The following is an 18,201-nucleotide window of genomic DNA, read 5'->3' as shown; positions in this document are numbered from 1 at the left end:
CCAGCGAAAGTATGTTTTCAACATGGTTAGACTAAACAAAGTATTTCATGATTAAATACATACCGGTAATGCAAATATCAAAACGTGTTTCATTTAAACAAGAGTGAATTTCTGTGTGACATTGATATAAAGAGCTTTAGTAATCTGTCATTAAATTGATGCATCTGTTGAGTTTACTGTTTACAAAGAATATTCTGTTTGAGTTTTCGACATATCAGATGAATTGATGCCTTCAAGATTGTTCGAAGCATGTAATGTTACACACTTTGATTAAATTTCCTTAAACTTCCCTATTTCAGAAGAATGTTGTTTTCTAAATAAGCAATATTTTGAGAGAAGGTGAATATGCATTGTTTATAAAAAATGTTATTGAAGTAGGAATATTATTACAATATTATTGAATTATTCATTTCAGGCCAGCGAGTCAACACAATGAAGTACTAGTATCGGGTGACGGATGTCTGGAGGAGCTTTCTGCTGACAGTAACACAATGGTTACAATGTGCGTCCTGTCAAAGGACGAGGAAGTGAAAAGCCATAATCATTTAATCAACAAATGTGCTTCCTGTCATATTTCACTTAAATAGGACGAGGAAGTGAAAAGCCTTATTCACTCACAAATCAACATGGCCAATATTTATCGAACACTGAAAAAGCACATTTTACCATTTGTTTACAAGCAAGAAAATTATTTTCTCCTGGAATTTAATTAGGTGCTTTTGACTGACAAAGACACCCAGTCCATGTTAAGTTTTGAAAACTTATATTGTGAGAAATAAAGATATGAAAATTTTGGTTTGTTTTTCTTTGTTAAATATGAGAAATCCAGATTGTTCCATCAACATAATTTGTACCGATACATATATTTTATCTTGGCTTGATTACCAATTGAAGTTGATTCCTTTATATCTTTTGTTATTTTATCTGTACTCATATCTGATCAAGACATTTTCAAACTATTCAGGATAAATGTATTAGTAGCTTCCTTTTGATATACAATTACCTATCATCATACAGGATTAGGTGAGGGTGTTCAAGAAGTTGGTAGTTGTATCAATTCTTATATTTCCTCAATTTCATACATTATTTATATTTATCATTTTTTAGTTTCCCTTTAACTTATTTTAAACAGTTCACACATTATTACTTTTGTCGTGCACGGTGCAATCTCAATCGGCAATAATCAGTTAAGTAAGTGATGTTTGAAAGTATCATCTGTCATTGTACACACTGAATAGAGTTATCACCCCTTCTGAATATTTATTTTGACACACGAATTATTTTCATAATTAACATTGTAATATGTTAAAATGAAAATCTTAGCAGAAAAAGTGTCTTTTGTCAAATGGACTCATGGCAAAACGATAGTGCGTTGTGCAGCAAACACCACTATGAAACGTGAAATAAACATGATCTCAATCTTGATCTAGAGTTCGCCAAGCCACGCATTGACAGCAATTTTGCAAAAGGAAACTGACGTGTTTCATGTTATGCGGTTTATTTACGATACAAAACTTCTGTCATTGAATGTACTGTCACATTGTATCTATATGCCGACGAGGTTATGATAAAACAATCTATTTCTGAAATACGTATCTCGAAATGCACCTTTCGATTCACTTCCGGGATCCTGACAGCAAAATGCTAATTCCAGTGTATTACAGGCATATTTTAGTTGGACCTCATGATTTAATGTGAAATATCTTCTGTATTAGATACAGAGGATACCATTTTTTGTTTGTTTAAAATGTCCATCAGTGAAATGCACAACATGCTGTCTGTTCCCTATGAGCTGATGCGACTCTCACTGCATGGAGCTATGCTCTCCAAGCCTCGTTTTCGATCCAAGATGGCGAAAGTGTGAAAAAAGGTCATATTGACATCTTCTTCGGTAATAAACAGAACATTATATTCGTGTTCATGTCATACTATGTTTACGACACTCCTGCCTAAATTCCGGTAAAGCAAAAGACACTCGTGTCGTAAACATAGCATGACATGAACACGAATATAATATCCCCTATTTCTTAGGGAATGTAAAAGAAAGTAAAAACAAAACAAGCTGATCACACGAACACACATAAGTATACACTCAATATGGTCCCGAAGTTTATCTGTTATATATATACATACATCATTTGCGATGTTTCAAAAGCAACATGACACTTCCAGGCATATCTCCATCCTCTAATATCTGCAGGGCTAGCATTTCTGTAATTCTATACTGACGTTAGTGTAGGTTTGCCGAAATGCGACTCCAGCAGATACAGAAGATGACATGTATCACGTTCCAGTCTGGCAGTTGATCGCACAATTCAACCAAACCAGTTCTGGTTCAGAACCATAATCACGATGCAATATATCAAAAGCTTCATGAAGGGTGCCAATTACCTAAAGGCCAAATATATTTATGCTTGCAATGCCGTGTTATGCAGGTTGCAGCCAAAGAAAGCACAAACACATTCAGTGAAGAGCTGGACCAAGATCATGGAATCGGATATGATCATGCTATCTTAACTATTTTGTTTGTTGTTTATCGCCGCACTAAGCAATATTCCAACTGTATGAAGGCGGTCTGTAAATTATCGCGTCTGGAGCAGACAATCCAGTGATTGATGTCATGAGCATCGATCCACGCAATTGGGATACGATGACATGCATAATCCAAGTCAGCGAGCCTGACCACCCGATCCCGTTAGTCGCCTCTTACGACAAGCATAGTCGCCTTTTACGGCAAGCGTGAGTTGCTTAAGAACTATCTATTGATACGTGTGAATTGATATAACTTATTTCCTCAATAAAGTATTTTGTGTACGGTTATTGTTTGGCCTATTTTTACATGGTATGTTCACACTTTGGGGGGATATTTATTGACCAAAATCTCTTCCCTACATTGTTGTAACCAAATAATGTGTCCTCATGTTTTATATATAAAAATAATAATTCACTAGACATGCTGGAAGTTCTGAAAAACTCCTGGTTTGAAAAATAAATAATCAAATATAGACACATTTTATTCCATTTCTATTTCTGCACGTAGTATCATATAATTATTTTTTCAAAGAAATGAATATTATCACTATTACGTATTAGCAACGAGATAGCGTGTATTACAGACGCTGGTGTTGATTTATGTATTTGTTTATGCAGGGGCTCGGTTCTTGGTTGGAAGAGACAATATCAACGTGTAGCTTGAGGTATATAGCTTTTATACAATAGTTATATAGTGAGAAATGAGTGAGTGAGTTTCATGCCGATTTGATAATTATTTCAGTGAAACCACGGCGTGTCAGGTTTTCTATACATACCTTTGACGTTTTCCACTTTGGTTTAACCTTCGAACACGAATATGGTGCAGTCGAACCTAGAACCATAAGCTTGAAGAAACGAGATTCATACCCACGTTCAAGGGTTTCTAGTTCGCCTAATGGACACAACTTACACGACTGTTCTACCTACGGCAGTGCCCCAGGTATTTGTACCAGTAGGACTATGTGTCAAGTCAGCACATAGTGGTATTGGTTGTGGTCCCTGGATGGGAACAACGGAAAAGGTCGCACATTGTATCGATGTTGGGAATCGAACCCGGACATTTGGCGTAACGAGTGAATACTTTAAACACTAGGCTATCCATTACACCTTGAGTTAGCAGTTAAACTAATTGGTGTCTGGGACTTGCATCAATCTTGCTGGGACTGTCAGTTGTCCAGAGCCTTTAATGATCATTTGTTATCAGAGGATGCAATCTCATTAAAATCAGATCTAAGTTCTCGCTGCCGCTAAACAAAGTTTAGCGAGAACTAAGATCTGATTTTAATGAAATTGTCAGAGGAGGTGTCCGGGTTTTCACACTGCTTCGTTTTTAAACTAAACACTTTGACACAATCTTGCAGAGTGATATACAGCAAGTCTCCGTCCAGCCAAAGACCACGAGGGTCAACTAATCCGTCATCTGTGAGAAGGTCTCGGACAAACTGACCCCTCTCTGTCAGCTGAACCACTTTGTGGGAACCACCATCAACAAGTAAAATATCTCCCGTACAAGACGTCAGTACTGCCTGGGGCCATCGCAGGGTCCCGTCCCCCGTCGGGGTGTATGTGAATATAGCTTCTCCTTCATCGGTCACAGACACAAGGGAATCAGCCTTCCCTTGACTGACGATCAGGTGCCTATTGCTGGTGACGTGGATCCAGTCTGGGGAATATATCCTACCGGTTTGGATTGATCTCAGAACATTGCCGGACATGTCTAGAATGTCAACAGAGTATTCCCCTCCCGCAGTGCTTACAACAAGCTGACGTGAAGTAAGACTGGCGAGGGCGTAATATTGCTTACATGTCGTAATAGACGATTCTACTTCAAGATCAGGGTTGAAGTTTATGAACACTATTCCATTACTCTGAGGAACACTCACTGCAATTCGACGGTCGCTTATTTTAGCAATCTGCCACGGCCTGTTTTTGAACCTTAGTTGTTGCTGAATTTGCTTGTATTTCGATATGAAAACTGCCGTGGCGCTATTGTTGTTGATATCCGTGACCACGGTCACCTTCATGTCATCAACAGTCAAAACGGTGACGTCTTTCAAATCCGGACATTCTTTGGCTTTCCATCTGTAGTCAATAATGTGAAGTAGAGCAGACGACTTCCAGGTCCGTAATTCCTTGACCTTCGCCTCAAGCTGCGGTTCTTGATTGCTCAGGATTGCGTTTTCCACATCGTGTTTGTACACGACCCTTGCAGCAGTTTGCCCATTGTCCACATCGACAATAATTCTTGACGAAATTGTGTCTGCAATTAATGTAAAAGGGTAAACACCGGCATGGTATATAATTGGGCGAGCACTATAAAACTAGTACACGCAACCACACACACACACACACACACACACACGTGCATGCAGGTCGCTATGTTTAAACCCCCTTTCACTTCACCAGTCCTATGATTATTACGTTTCGATCAATGCAGCTTCTATCATAACATTTACATCCGGGTTCAACCGAGGGTACAGGCTTTCGTGTGCGGGCTAAAATATCCTTGTGTTACCAGGGGGAAAAGTAGGCCCCGAGTACAGGCTTGTCGTAAGAGACGAATAAAGTGGGCATGGACAACTGGTCTATCTGATCCAACCTCTATAATTTACATGTCTCCGAGATACAGCTTTATAATATCAATAACATGAAACATAAATCACCGACTCACCTAATGTTGCTGGTCCAAAGTCGTCAAGCAACCCTTGTATGACAAAGCTTGGTTTCAGCTGTCGGACCCAGTGATCAGGACGCCCACTCGGGGCGTCCACCTCAGACAGGGACCTGCAGGTGGGACATCGGACGTGGCCTGTCTGTGGTTGGGTTTGAAGGTATTGCAGCAGACAGGACTTACAGAATGTGTGCTGGCACTGAAGTGTAGCCGGGTCTGTAAATACTCCCATGCAGATTGAGCACGTAAGGTGTCTCTTCAACAGTTTCTCAGCCATCTGAAGGTCAAATAGGAAATATTTTGAATATATGATATTTGAAGAGTTGATAAATTGGCTTTTAACATGGCTATTCTGACTGGTCTAAACGTGTCCCTAAACAACGTGCAACCGCGTGTTCCACTGGGCAAGCACTGGTCGTACTGATGCGGAAATTCACACAACAGGACCTTTATAAAGTGATATACATATCGTTGTTCAATCTTAAGTACATGTATTGAACAATTATGATGACGTCACGCTATTGTTGTTGCACCTGATTCTGAGCCAAGAATTTACTTCCCATTTCAAACAAAATTTAAACAATTAAAACTGACGCAACTATAGTTCATTATGCAAAATTACAGAGAAATTATCTGTCAATCATAATATGGCTTAAGTCAACAGAGGACGCTGGCATAATCTTTTTTCTAGTCTTGGCGGAAATTGCCGAACGTGAAATTGAGTTCGAACCTTTTAATTTTGGAAGTAGAACTAACCCGCCCCTTTGGACCCGTTGATTCTTCTTCCGGAAATAACAGATTCTCATGAATTCTTATACCCGTGAAGATCCGGTTTAGAATAGGTCTTCACCAACCCATGCTTGCCGTAAAAGGTGACTATGCTTGTCGTAAGAGGCGACTTACGGGATCGGGTGGTCAGGTTCGCTGACATGGTTGATGCATGTCATCGTATCCCAATTGCTAGGATCGATTACACAATATGTTACCAAGCAAAGTACGCGTTATCGTACCCCGACAGCATGAATGGTTTGTCAAGCATTTACCATAGGTACTCTTGTCCGTGCGGATTCTGGGTCAGATCAAATCCCCAGTGTCTCATGCTTGTCGAAAAAACAGTTTAAATTGGAAACGGATGGTCAGACTCTGTGACTTGGCTAATTGAATATACATTCACTCACTCATTTCATTACGCACGTCTCAGAAAGAACCCCTAACGGGACCGGGTGGTCAGACCTGGGGCCGTATTTATCAAATAATTTAAGTCAAAAATAAAACTTAAGTCAAAACTAAGTTTTTGATAAATACGGCCCTGATAATCACTGGCCCTGATAATCAGGGGCCGTATTTATCAAAAACTTAGTTTTGACTTAAGTTTTATCAGGCTGATTATTAACAGACCGCTGTCATATGGCTGGAATAGTGGAATGGTCAGACTCTGTGACTTGGCTAATTGAATATACGCTGTCAAAGCTGGACGTTTATTATGGATATCAACCACTGGTTTGCAATTGTCTTGCCCCAACTCGGTTATCTACAGGCCACCGTAAAAATTGAAATAGTCCTGACAGGCGTTATAGCAACTTTCACAGCAAGATTCCCTCAGTGTTTTCAATCTTTAATTTCACATAAATCTTTGAAGCAATGGCAGATTTACTTCATCACTAATATATAAACAATTGTTCAATAATTATAAACAGTGTTGTCAGTCAACTATGTCAAATGCATTTTTCATGATCCGAAAACTTACCAATCGTTTTAAAAAAATATTAATTTAGGTGATGTAACATAGAATTAGATTCACAGAAAGAAAAAATAGTATTGTCATAATTGAAGGTTATAAACGTTCACACGAAAAAGATAATTCGGAAGAACGACAACTGCAAGGGTACATATGGAGACGGAGGTGGTCATCGTAGCAGTCTGTGTTCAGATAATTTAATATAGTTGTATAGTTTCAAACTGTAGCGTGAAAACATTCACTCACTCATTTCATTACGCACATCTCAGAAAGAACGCCTAACGGGATCGGGTGGTCAGACCTGGGGCCGTATTTATCAAATAATTTAAGTCAAAAATAAAACTTAAGTCAAAACTAAGTTTTTGATAAATACGGCCCTGATAATCACTGGCCCTGATAATCAGGGGCCGTATTTATCAAAAACTTAGTTTTGACTTAAGTTTTATCAGGCTGATTATTAACAGACCGCTGTCATATGGCTGGAATAGTGCTGAATGCGTCGCTAACAACAAACATGTCAAAAGAAAAGTATTCCGCCTACCTTTGAAGTCAAATAGATGCACTTGTAACCATCCAATATCAGAATCGACTTTCTGAATCTTTTCGTGTCAGGTTCAGCGCTTCGATTAGTAATACAGCATAACATGGACAATAGGTTCAGGGCTTGACCTGCGCGTGTTTTATTTTACACGTGACAATGTGACTTGGGTCAAGGGTCACAAGGAGGTTTTCCGCTCCCCTGGTTCATTCATTGTTAGTTGTGTCATTGACTGATACAGTAAGTGGCACTCGTAACATCACACTCGTACCTATCCTTGAATTCGTAGAATCAAGGAAACTGCAAGGACTTCGAAATCATGTTTAAAGTCGTTCACGTCCCTGAAGTTGTAGTATCCTAACAACACTCGTGAGGTCATCCCATTGACTGAACGGGCCTTCTTTTCGTAAATAACCCCTAAGTATGAGCTTTCCACTGAAATATCCCTCTGTCCTTCTGGCTGGTAACGCCCCAAAATAGCAGCAATAAGATGTATGGTCTCAACCAGTGTCAGTTCTATATAAGGACTTTATAGTACTGACACCTTCAACAGTACTCACACTGGTTAACTGGGACCATATGTCTCGTAACTGCTAATTTTTGCGTTACAAGCCATTGTGGACGTGTACAAGCAGCCGTAGCAACACACACACACACACACGCACGCACACACGCACGCACGCACGCACGCACGCACACACACACACACACAAACAAACGCACGCATGCATTCACGTGGATATGTGCAATAATCTTGATAATCACCTTACCTCACGGCATCCCCCTCCTCGAATGACCCTGCAGTACCGGCGAGCAGAGAATATAATGTAACTTACTGCGTATGTTATATGAGTGGTAGTGACACACTTACATTCACAGTACTGAAGTCGTTTACTCATTTGGTTACAATATCTCCAACGTAGTTTGTTTCAAGTCCGTCATCTGAAAATACACAAAGAAGAGTACGTCTCATGATAAGCGTGGTTTAACTGGAAAACGAAACGAATCCTTCCGGTATAATATGCGTGTTTAATATGCGAGTCATGAAAGATGTTAACAACAATAAATTGTTTCACAACATTCAACACCATTCTGTACAAAAAACAGCTTGAATCCTTCTGTTTGTCCGTAATTTGTGCTTCAATCTACGTATATGAGTGAGTTGAGTTTAACACAGCTTTTTTTTGCAATAATCAAGCGATTTCACGGGGGTTGGGGCCGGGTGGTATATCACCAATGGGCTTGTCACATTGTACCCATGTGATCGAACCCAGGCCTTCTGCGTGACGAGCGAACGCGTTAACAAACCCACCACTATGTGCCTGACGTCAAGACCCGGATGTACGCGAGTACACAGTACAGTAAAGTACGGTTATAACGAACTCAAAGGGACTACTAATTTTAGTTCGTTATAACCGTAGTTCGTTATAAACATATATACAGCATAACTACAGCAAATAGTCAGGACCAAAAAGTAAGTTCGTTATATCCGTCAGTTCGTTATAAGCGTGTTCGTTATAACCGTATTTTACTGTATACATATTTTACACAGCTACATGTACATAATCCTGTCGATATACACGCACAAGGTCTGTTTGTTTGTTGTTTAACGCCGCACTCAGCAAAATGCCAGCTACATGACGGCGGTCTGTAAATAATCGAGTCTGGACCAGACAATCCAGTGATTGATATCATGAGCATCGATCTACACAATTGGTATACCATGCATGACATGCATCAACAAAGCCAGACCTCCCGATCCCGTTGGTCGCCTCTTACGACAACCTTGGGTTGCTAAGGGAATAATTCTAACCAGGGATCGTCACGGGCCACACGCACAAGGGCTACCCGGTAATGTGTTGGTTTCACTGATGTTGTACCAGATTATTAGCTGGTATTTTACTAGTTAATTAAACATGTACAGGTTACTGGTAACCCGAAATGCTTGCCTTCTTACGGTGGCCCATAAGGGACATGGAGTCTGTTTTTCAATATTTTGATGTTTCACTTACTTTTATCGTAACCTTTTGCAAATTAACACAATTTGTCATACAAATATGTGATAAATCATGTATAAAAACAACCGAAAACATGGAAAATGTACTTTCAAGTAGCTATTGAGTCGCTGAAATGTGAAGCGAAAATGTAAAAAACTAAAAATGAAACCACATGCAGAAAACTATTTCCACCGCGTTGATAATATTTCCACCGCGGTGGAAATAGTTTTCTGTATTTTCATTTTAGTTTTTGACATTTTCGCTTTTGTTTTTGACATTTTCATTTTTGTTTTTTGACATTTTCATTTTAGTTTTTGACATTTTCGTTTCTCTTTTCAGCGATTCAATATCTTCTTTACACATGATTTATCACATATTTGTATGACAAATCGTGTTAATTTGCAAAAGGTAACGATAAAAGTAAGTGAAAGACTCCATGTCCCTTATAGGCCACCGTACTTCTCAATATTTTAACAGTGAGGTAGTCTGCCTTTTGGCTTGATACATGGGTAGGCTTAACCAATCATCGAACGCTGCGTTAAACTAACACCAAATAATTATTTGTTTGTCATCCAAATTTCGTTTTTGAAGAAATAATTGACAACATTTAACACGGAATTACCCTCCTCACTTAGGTTCCACCTGAACAAAAACAAAGCTAAAGGCTATGAGTGATTGCGTTGGGTTTAACGCCGCTTTGAACATTGTTTCATTAATATCGGCTGTATATGGGTAGAACACTCAAGGCGATGAAGGTGTTATAGACGCTTGCCAATTTGACGAAAAACTGGAGCTCTGACAAACCAAGAATCATAGTTAGAGCGAATCCGGGAATCAAAACCATGATCGTCGAAATCTGGCACAGCGAATTGCGGCGTGTGGACTACCTGTCAGTCCGCGCCACCACAACACTTACGCTGTAGGGAGGTGTTAATGAGTCGGGTTTAATGACGCTTTTAACAGAATGCCAGTCAGAATTGTCAGATTAAGATGGAAGGAGAGCCCGAAGTGTGCAGGTCTTAGGCGTTTACCACTTTGCTGACACCAACATGCACGGATATGGTGCTGACAAACCTCGGGGCAAACCGGGATTGGAGACACAGCCACGGGTTTCTGGCATGCCCAACGGACGCAACTCTGCACAGCGAAATGAAAAAGTATAACTGGCCATTTTGATATAAAATGGATTTTGTAAGATATCTTAAATTAATACTGTACTATATCAGACATCATCTTCCCGCATCTTCCCGAGGCAAGTGAGTTAACTGACTATAAAAGTCCAGTTTCTACCCTTGCCGAACTAGGCTGGTATTATGGAGTTACATTTTGGCTGGACTACCGAGTCTATGCATAGTCCAATCAAAATCGCGCACCGAAATCAAAATCCGGTTCGTAAAGTGTCATGCAGATTTCGGTCGACTGCAGGATTTGGAAAACATGTGCACAGCTAACTCGTTGTCAATAGATATTTTCTAAATCTTTTCCTGTTTTCAATCAAGGTGCTCACGTGATTTGATGCACTTCGCGATGTAAGACTCGTTTTATCACAATATAGATCTTGATTATCGATCAGATCGTCTTGACTGGGCGCCACCGTTTTGTTTGAAGCAAATGCAAGTGATACGAGAGGTTGAATCTGATTGGTCAATAGGAGAGGCATAGAAAGGACATAACTCGTAATAGCCACTGGTGGCGCTACGATCGAGCCCAGGAATCACAGCCTAGCTCGGCAAGGGTGGAAACTGGACTTTTAAAGTCAGTGAACTCTGTTGCCTCGGGAAGATGTCTTTCCGAGGCAACAGCGTTAACTGATTATTAAAGTTGAGTCCACCCACAGGGCTTGCAGAAGTAGGCTGGAATTCCGGAGTTGCATTTTGGCTGGACTAACGAGTCTATGCATACTTCAATCAAAATGTGTAACGAACCAGACACCAGGTTCGTAAAGAACATGGATTTAAACGTGCAGAGGTGAATTAAAGATATAAGAATATCTCACCCGAGTTTCTTCTGATATCAAATATATCATTCATCACGTGTCGATAAAAGTTTAAAACTCCTCAGCCTGGTTCCCTGGGTATGCTGCGCTGGCGCTACGAGTGTAGCTCCCGTGCTTGCAATACTTTTATGCATATCGTAATATTCTGATACTGACATTTCATCCTTCATCAGAAGCATTATTTATTTGTCAACATTGTCACAACACAAAGATACATGTTCAATATTTTTTGGTGTTTATATGCTACATATGTCGATTGGCTGAAATAAAATACCAGGACATTGTAAAAATATAATTTGATGTAACTTCCTTTCCAAATTATGAACTTGTGACAAAAAGTTGTTTTTAAAAAAAGCGCCGTCATATAGCTGGAATATTTTTCAGTGCGGCGTTAACAAACAAAACCTCTATTTCTGATCTGAATTGAATTGGCGATATCTTGAATTTGAAATGTCTGAAACTGAATTTGAGATATCTCGAATTGAATTTCAAATATCTCGATTTGAAACTGTTGGATCGTGTACTCATGAGAGATATCTCGAACTGAATTCGAGATATCTGCAAATAGACATTTAATATCAAAACAAACGGCTTACCATAAAGAAATCAACTATTTTGGAAGCGGTAAAGTGAGGCTGAAAGGACATGACGTAAACAATTATCCGTAGTGGCGTCACTCCTATTGGGACGTAGTGACATTATATGTATCAACAATGCCGTCTGTGTTATTCCAAAAATGACATTTGTATTATTTAAGTAAGTGGATCGTTATCGTTACTGTTATCAAAGTGTATTCCTCTATTTATAAACTAGCTTATGTTATATGTATGAAGAGGACCCGTGAAGATCCGGGGTAGAATAGGTCTTCAGCAACCCATGCCTGCCGTAAAAGGCGACTATGCTTGCCGTAAAAGGCGACGAACGTGATCGGGTGGTCAGACTCGCCGACTTTGGTGGTGCATGTCGTTGATCCCAATTGCGTGGATCGATGCTCATGATGCCAATCAGTGGATTGTCTGGTCCAGACTCGATTATTTACAGTCCGCCGTCATATAGCTGGAATATTGTTGAGTGCGGCGTTAAACAACTAACAAACAAAACAGGGGCCTTATGGACGTTGTGAATTACTGATACATCAAAAAGAGAGGGGGGCGGTCGGGTAGCCTTGTGGTTAAAGCGTTCACAAGACCCGGGTTCGATTCCCGACATGGGTACAATGTGTGAAGCCCATTTCTGGTGTCCTCCGCCGTGATATTGCTGGAATATTGCTAAAAGCGGCGTAAAACCACACTCACTCATTCACAAAGAGACCGGAAAGCTGCGGTTTCATTCATTCCGTCAAAACCTAGACTGAAATTCCTGGCCGGACATCAAGAACCTTTTGTGTCAGAAATATAGTTCCATTGTTACGGTGTGGTCGGGGTTTCACACCGTGTGCAGTAAGAATGTTTCCGCTTTATCGACATTCTAAATTGCGCCTCTCTAACGCTCATCAACCAATGTCAAATTGTTTGTTTGTTATTTAAGAGAGAGAAAACGCTATTTCATAGTGCTAGTCCACTGAGTAACCATGCAGTTTAACATGAATACCCCACTCAGACACAGTATATCCCAGTCGACCAGTGCTTATTTTAGTCCCTTTATGCCTGGCGCGGGAGCGAACCGGGGATCGAACCCCCAAATTCCGCAACTCACAAGTATCAGGCATGGGGCGACTGTATGATGTTATAGCATTTAGCTTCTGGCTGTGTTTTTGTGTGTGTGTGTGTGTGTGTGTGTGTGTGTGTGTGGGGGGGGGGGGGGGGGGGGGGGGGGTGTTGCCAAATAGTTAAAGTGTCCGTCATGCCAAACATTTCAACAGAGTGGAACATTATTTCAGTTATATAAGGGTGTGTCAGCTAATATGGGCATCCCAAAGTGACCAAGATGTAAATGTTTACCCCTTTAACTGTCAGCTACCTATGTACACCATAATATGACATTTGTGTCAAACCACAGCCTCACATTCCCTACAACAACCAACCACTGCAACATGTGTAGGCTTATCCAAATGTCCCAGCCTCACATTCCCTTCAACAACCAGCCACTGCAACGTGTGTAGGCTTATCCAAATGTCACAGCTCTCACATTCCCTTCAACAACCAGCCACTGCAACGTGTGCAGGCTCATCCAAATGTCCCAGCCTCAAATTCCATTCAACCAACCACTACAACGTGTCGCAGGTCATGTGTATAAAAAATAACTGAACAATCTACAAGGATTTTTTTACATTTATTTTCAGGGAGGTACAATCTATTTCTTGGCAGCTTCCTGTGCTTTGAGAACACGAACAACAATCTTCTGTTCTTCAATGAGGAAAGCTCTTACTATCCTGTAAAATAAGGTACACCTTGATGTTATAATGTAACCATGGCAAGACTTTCATTTCAATTTTATGTATACTAAAGCATTTTGTAAACATTTGATTTTTTTTAAATCTTTGGCAAAATGATCACAAAAATCAAATTTTGTTCTGGAATCTTTTTTTTTAGAATGAGATAACATATACAACATCATCATACACGTTTCAATGTCATTCCATGTGTTCAGGGATGAACTTGAGCAAAACAACACATCTTTCCCGCTTTCGAAATTAAAGCTTATTATGCGTTTTCCATGTTTTTCAGTCAAGGAATATTGCTGAGAGCAGCATTAAACAACATACCAACAAACACTGCCACCATCATGGAAATTTCCTCAAAGTGCACAGAACCTAATGTAACTACATTCAAATAAATAATAAATAATGTCACCTCTCCCTGACACATCTGTGGCACCTAGATCCTCCGTACGTCCTTGTAACGGTCTTCAGTCTTTTGGACATGGCCGACAGTTGGAGGGGGCGGGCAGCAGTCACCTAAAACATCATTGCAATCAGTAAACAGATAAAAAAAACAACAACTAATAAAGGCGGCTTCACACAGACAACTGTTTGAAAAATTTGTGATTTCACATGATTACTGAGAACAAAAGGGCATCTTGAAATTATACCAGGTTATAGTCAATGAATTAAAGGTTCATGCACAAGTAGTTAACTGTGCTGATCTTTAGCAACAAATACTTACACCCTGTAGTTTCTGCTTGCAATCACCACATTTAGCACGGGTGCCGAGTTTCTTCTGGTACAAGTATACAAGCTTACCACCTGGAAATAGACAAAATACAGTGCAATTTGTATACTAGTGTAGAGAACCTCAAATTCTGTTTTCATTTTGTAAAAAAGGTGATGACATTTAAAAAACCATTTATAACTGACCGGGGCTTGATTTAAGGAACTTGATTTAATTTGCACCAGGTGTATGATATCAAAACCTAGTTGCACTAAAAAGCGATAGAAACTGTTTTAGTCCACTAGTCCTTATGATGATAACATATAGCAAAATTCTACTAGTACTAGTCCTTGTGATACCTTAACAATTGGGCACTTTGGCAAGGACTATAGCACTAGTGCCAATTTCTAATGCTTCCAAACAAAACCAGTTTGGACCCTGGTCCCATAAATTTACCAAGTTGAAACACAGAAGCATAAAATGGTCTTAATATATAAATTCTCAGGTCTCGGATGACTGTGACATGATTTTTTAATACAGATAGTATATGAAAATGTGTACATTATCTTAAAGTACCCACAATTTGATGACGTCAGGCCCATGAGAGCAAGACAAACATGTAAGGAAGGTAGACATAAATATTAGGTTGCATTTTTCAATAATAGGCTGCACTGGTGAATGTTTAATATAGCTAAATCGAACCCTGCTGACCCAACACTCGTTAAAGACCCGTACCCAAAAGTATGATAAGGTAAACAATTCGATTTTAAAAATTAAATGTAATCCTATGGACATCATTGTTTCGGTCTATATGACACTAGGCTGAGTTCATCAGCTTATATAACACATCTATTAACTTCATGATGCAAATATATATGGGAAATGAAAATGTTTTGATAAGTAAACAAATTATTTATACATAAAGACTTAAAAGATTCTGAACTAACCTGGAGTCTTGGAGCTGTTAATTCAGGATAAGTTGCAGGAAATGAAAATAAACCAAACACAATTGTTAGAAATGGATCACATGAACAGAGTAATGAATTCATAAGACAAACTGAACCGACTTTTAGACAATGAAGTTTTGTCGAAAGTACCTAGCATTGTGGTCTTGTACAATAGGATGCTTTGTTTTGTTTGTTTGTTGTTTAACGTCGCACTCAGCAATATTGCAGCCATATGATGGTGGTATGTAAATAATTGAGTCTGAACCGGTCAACCCAGTGAATGACATCATGAGCATTCATCTATGTAAATGGATTAAGATGACATAGATCAACCAAAAAAATGAGCCTGACCACCTGATACTGTTAGCCGCCGCTTATGACAAGCATAGTCACCTTTCACAACAAGCATCAATAGGACTTGAATCATACATGTAAGTCAAGTCTGGAGTCGATATGTCTTCTGCAGCAGTCAGAAAATATTTCTAATGTGTGAATTGTAAATGATCTACTGGTAGTTTGTTGAATCAGGGCTAGCTGCAAACTGTGAGGACTAGTGAAATAAAGTTTACACTATTTCTCTGGACTAGTTATAAACAAATTGTACTTCTAAGGCTGCACATTAACCTGAAATGCTAGATTGAATAGTGACCATTGTGACATTACTGATAAATTAAAGGCTAAAGAGTTTGAAATTCTACCAGTCCTTGGGATAAGGTCTACGCTTTAGACCAACTGACTCCAGTTTGATAATACATTTTCATTTAATTCAGGTTAAAATAATAGCTTGGGTATACCATTATTAATAATATGACATACAGGGCACACATGTTTGACTTCAGCAGTCAATGGTAATTGCAACTGACAAAAGATTTTCAATCCCTTCTGAGACGTCAACATGGTCAAGTGTATTAACAGCACAAAACTCAGAGAGCAAGATAGGGTTATTCTTCCGTTGAGAAAGCAAAAATATGTATTTTGTATCATGTTTCGCACTACAGGCCTATATGTATCGTGTGCCACAGTTATATTCACTTTCACTGCACACAGATGTTTCAAAAGGTAAAATACACAGCCATTATGAGTAGGGTTGTGCAATGTAACTGGTATATTGCAATGCGGCCGTCAGCCATATATGTATTGCAATACAACCCGTGTGAATTGATATTTTCCAATACAGTCACACAGGAATTAATATATAAATTAGATAACTACTATCTCCAGGCATTAGCATGGACGACTGAGTTCCTATCTTAACCGAACAGGCTTCACACCATTTACATTAACATTCCATACTGATGACATAATAGGTCTTGTTTATGCATACTACCAATCTCACAATCTGAAGTCTGGTTTATCAAATGAAGAAGTACCATTTGAACAGTACATTATATTTATATAAAATTTGGTCCCCAATTCATATGCAATATCTCTCTCCGTATTGAGATATATTGCAACACGATTTATGTGCCAATATGCCAAGCCTGATTATCATGATTATGAGCATGATGTTAATCAAATAACAAAGAAACTCACACTTTTCTGCGGTTGGAGTTTGTGTTGTATGAAAGACGGCGTCTGAATGTTAATCTCTGCGCCATCTGTCAAAGAAAAAAATGAATAAGATGTATCGGGAATTGAGATAACCAAACAAGAATATTTTACAACTTTTGGTAAGTCTTCTGCCCATATCCCCCAACTCAATAATATATATAATGAAAAGGATTGAGAGGCAATGCATTGGACACGGTATGAAACATATAATAATGACACCCCCAAACTTCTAAACCTCCAATATATGCTGCAGCCCCCCAAAATATTCAACCTGTAGCCCTTTAGCAAAACATCAGTTGGCATATATAAGTTTTGGAGGGGGATACAGGCAAAATCTTTCCCAAAATGATGATTGACATGAACAGATCAATCAAAACGTGTGCATATTCAAAGCTCTTCTATCAAGACAAAACCAAATACAAAACGGTACCAATATATAAATAATAATAGGAGATGGGGAATTGTTTTCGTCTCATACTTGGTTATATTGCACACTTTTTATCAGAAGTAGATTTCTTTTCCACAATGACAGGGCAAGAAGATAATAAACTGTACTACATGCAGCTTTCTAACTGAAATATATGGCATATTACTTGTGAGGGTACGAGATATATTTTGATAGGGCTCCACGCAATCAAGTTTAATACTCCTTTCGGTGCAGTAATCACAAGATCTATGGTTTTCCCCACCAATATATGGGCTGAAGATACATTTTTAACATGAAATTATAACAAAAGCTCCAATGCCAAAATGTTAGCAAAGCATGACTCTACTTCAGTGTAAATGTTTACATCGTTAGGTACATGTTTTCATGTGCAAACTTCTCTACATCGATGTTTCAGAAGTGTCATTATCTGATTACAAATTACATATTTTATTACAATAACAATTTACATCGTTTGTTTGACTACGGAAGAATACATTTTCTGTTTGAATTCGGCACTATGTGATGAAATGATAGAGATGGAGATAGATTTTAACTAGCATGTCGTTTATGCATCTACCTTGGTTTTTGTGAAACCGGAAAGAGAGAGACAGACAGGAAGTAGAATTACTAAATACTGTCATGCACAACAAACGTTCATACAATATGATGAGTAACATATACGCAGTTTTATTGTCTATAATTGTTTTGTATGATA

The 18,201-nt window shown here is 39.0% G+C and overlaps 2 protein-coding genes across 2 annotated transcripts; both read right to left on the bottom strand.

Moving 5' to 3' along the window:
* Nucleotides 1-1,989: 1,989 nt before the first annotated feature.
* LOC124132856 lies at nt 1,990-8,347 on the bottom strand. The gene is made up of 3 exons (XM_046497003.2): nt 8,250-8,347; nt 5,204-5,480; nt 1,990-4,792 (listed from the first exon to the last, which is right to left on the bottom strand). The coding sequence occupies exons 2-3, from the start codon at nt 5,478-5,480 to the stop codon at nt 3,801-3,803; spliced, it is 1,269 nt and encodes a 422-aa protein (XP_046352959.2). The 5' UTR covers nt 8,250-8,347; the 3' UTR covers nt 1,990-3,800.
* A 5,383-nt stretch (nt 8,348-13,730) lies between these two features.
* Nucleotides 13,731-18,115, bottom strand: LOC124132848 (60S ribosomal protein L34-like). Its single transcript, XM_046496992.2, has 6 exons — nt 18,064-18,115; nt 17,042-17,106; nt 15,509-15,522; nt 14,577-14,656; nt 14,265-14,368; nt 13,731-13,843 (listed from the first exon to the last, which is right to left on the bottom strand). Exons 2-6 carry the CDS (start codon nt 17,104-17,106, stop codon nt 13,765-13,767), a joined length of 342 nt encoding a protein of 113 aa, XP_046352948.1. The 5' UTR covers nt 18,064-18,115; the 3' UTR covers nt 13,731-13,764.
* Nucleotides 18,116-18,201: the final 86 nt, after the last annotated feature.

The sequence above is a fragment of the Haliotis rufescens genome, unplaced genomic scaffold, assembly GCF_023055435.1.
Source record: "Haliotis rufescens isolate VD_foot unplaced genomic scaffold, xgHalRufe1.0.p SCAF_20, whole genome shotgun sequence".
Lineage (NCBI taxonomy): Eukaryota > Metazoa > Mollusca > Gastropoda > Lepetellida > Haliotidae > Haliotis > Haliotis rufescens.
The sequence above is the reverse complement of the archived record's forward strand: the minus strand, read 5'-3'. Positions and strand labels throughout refer to the sequence as shown.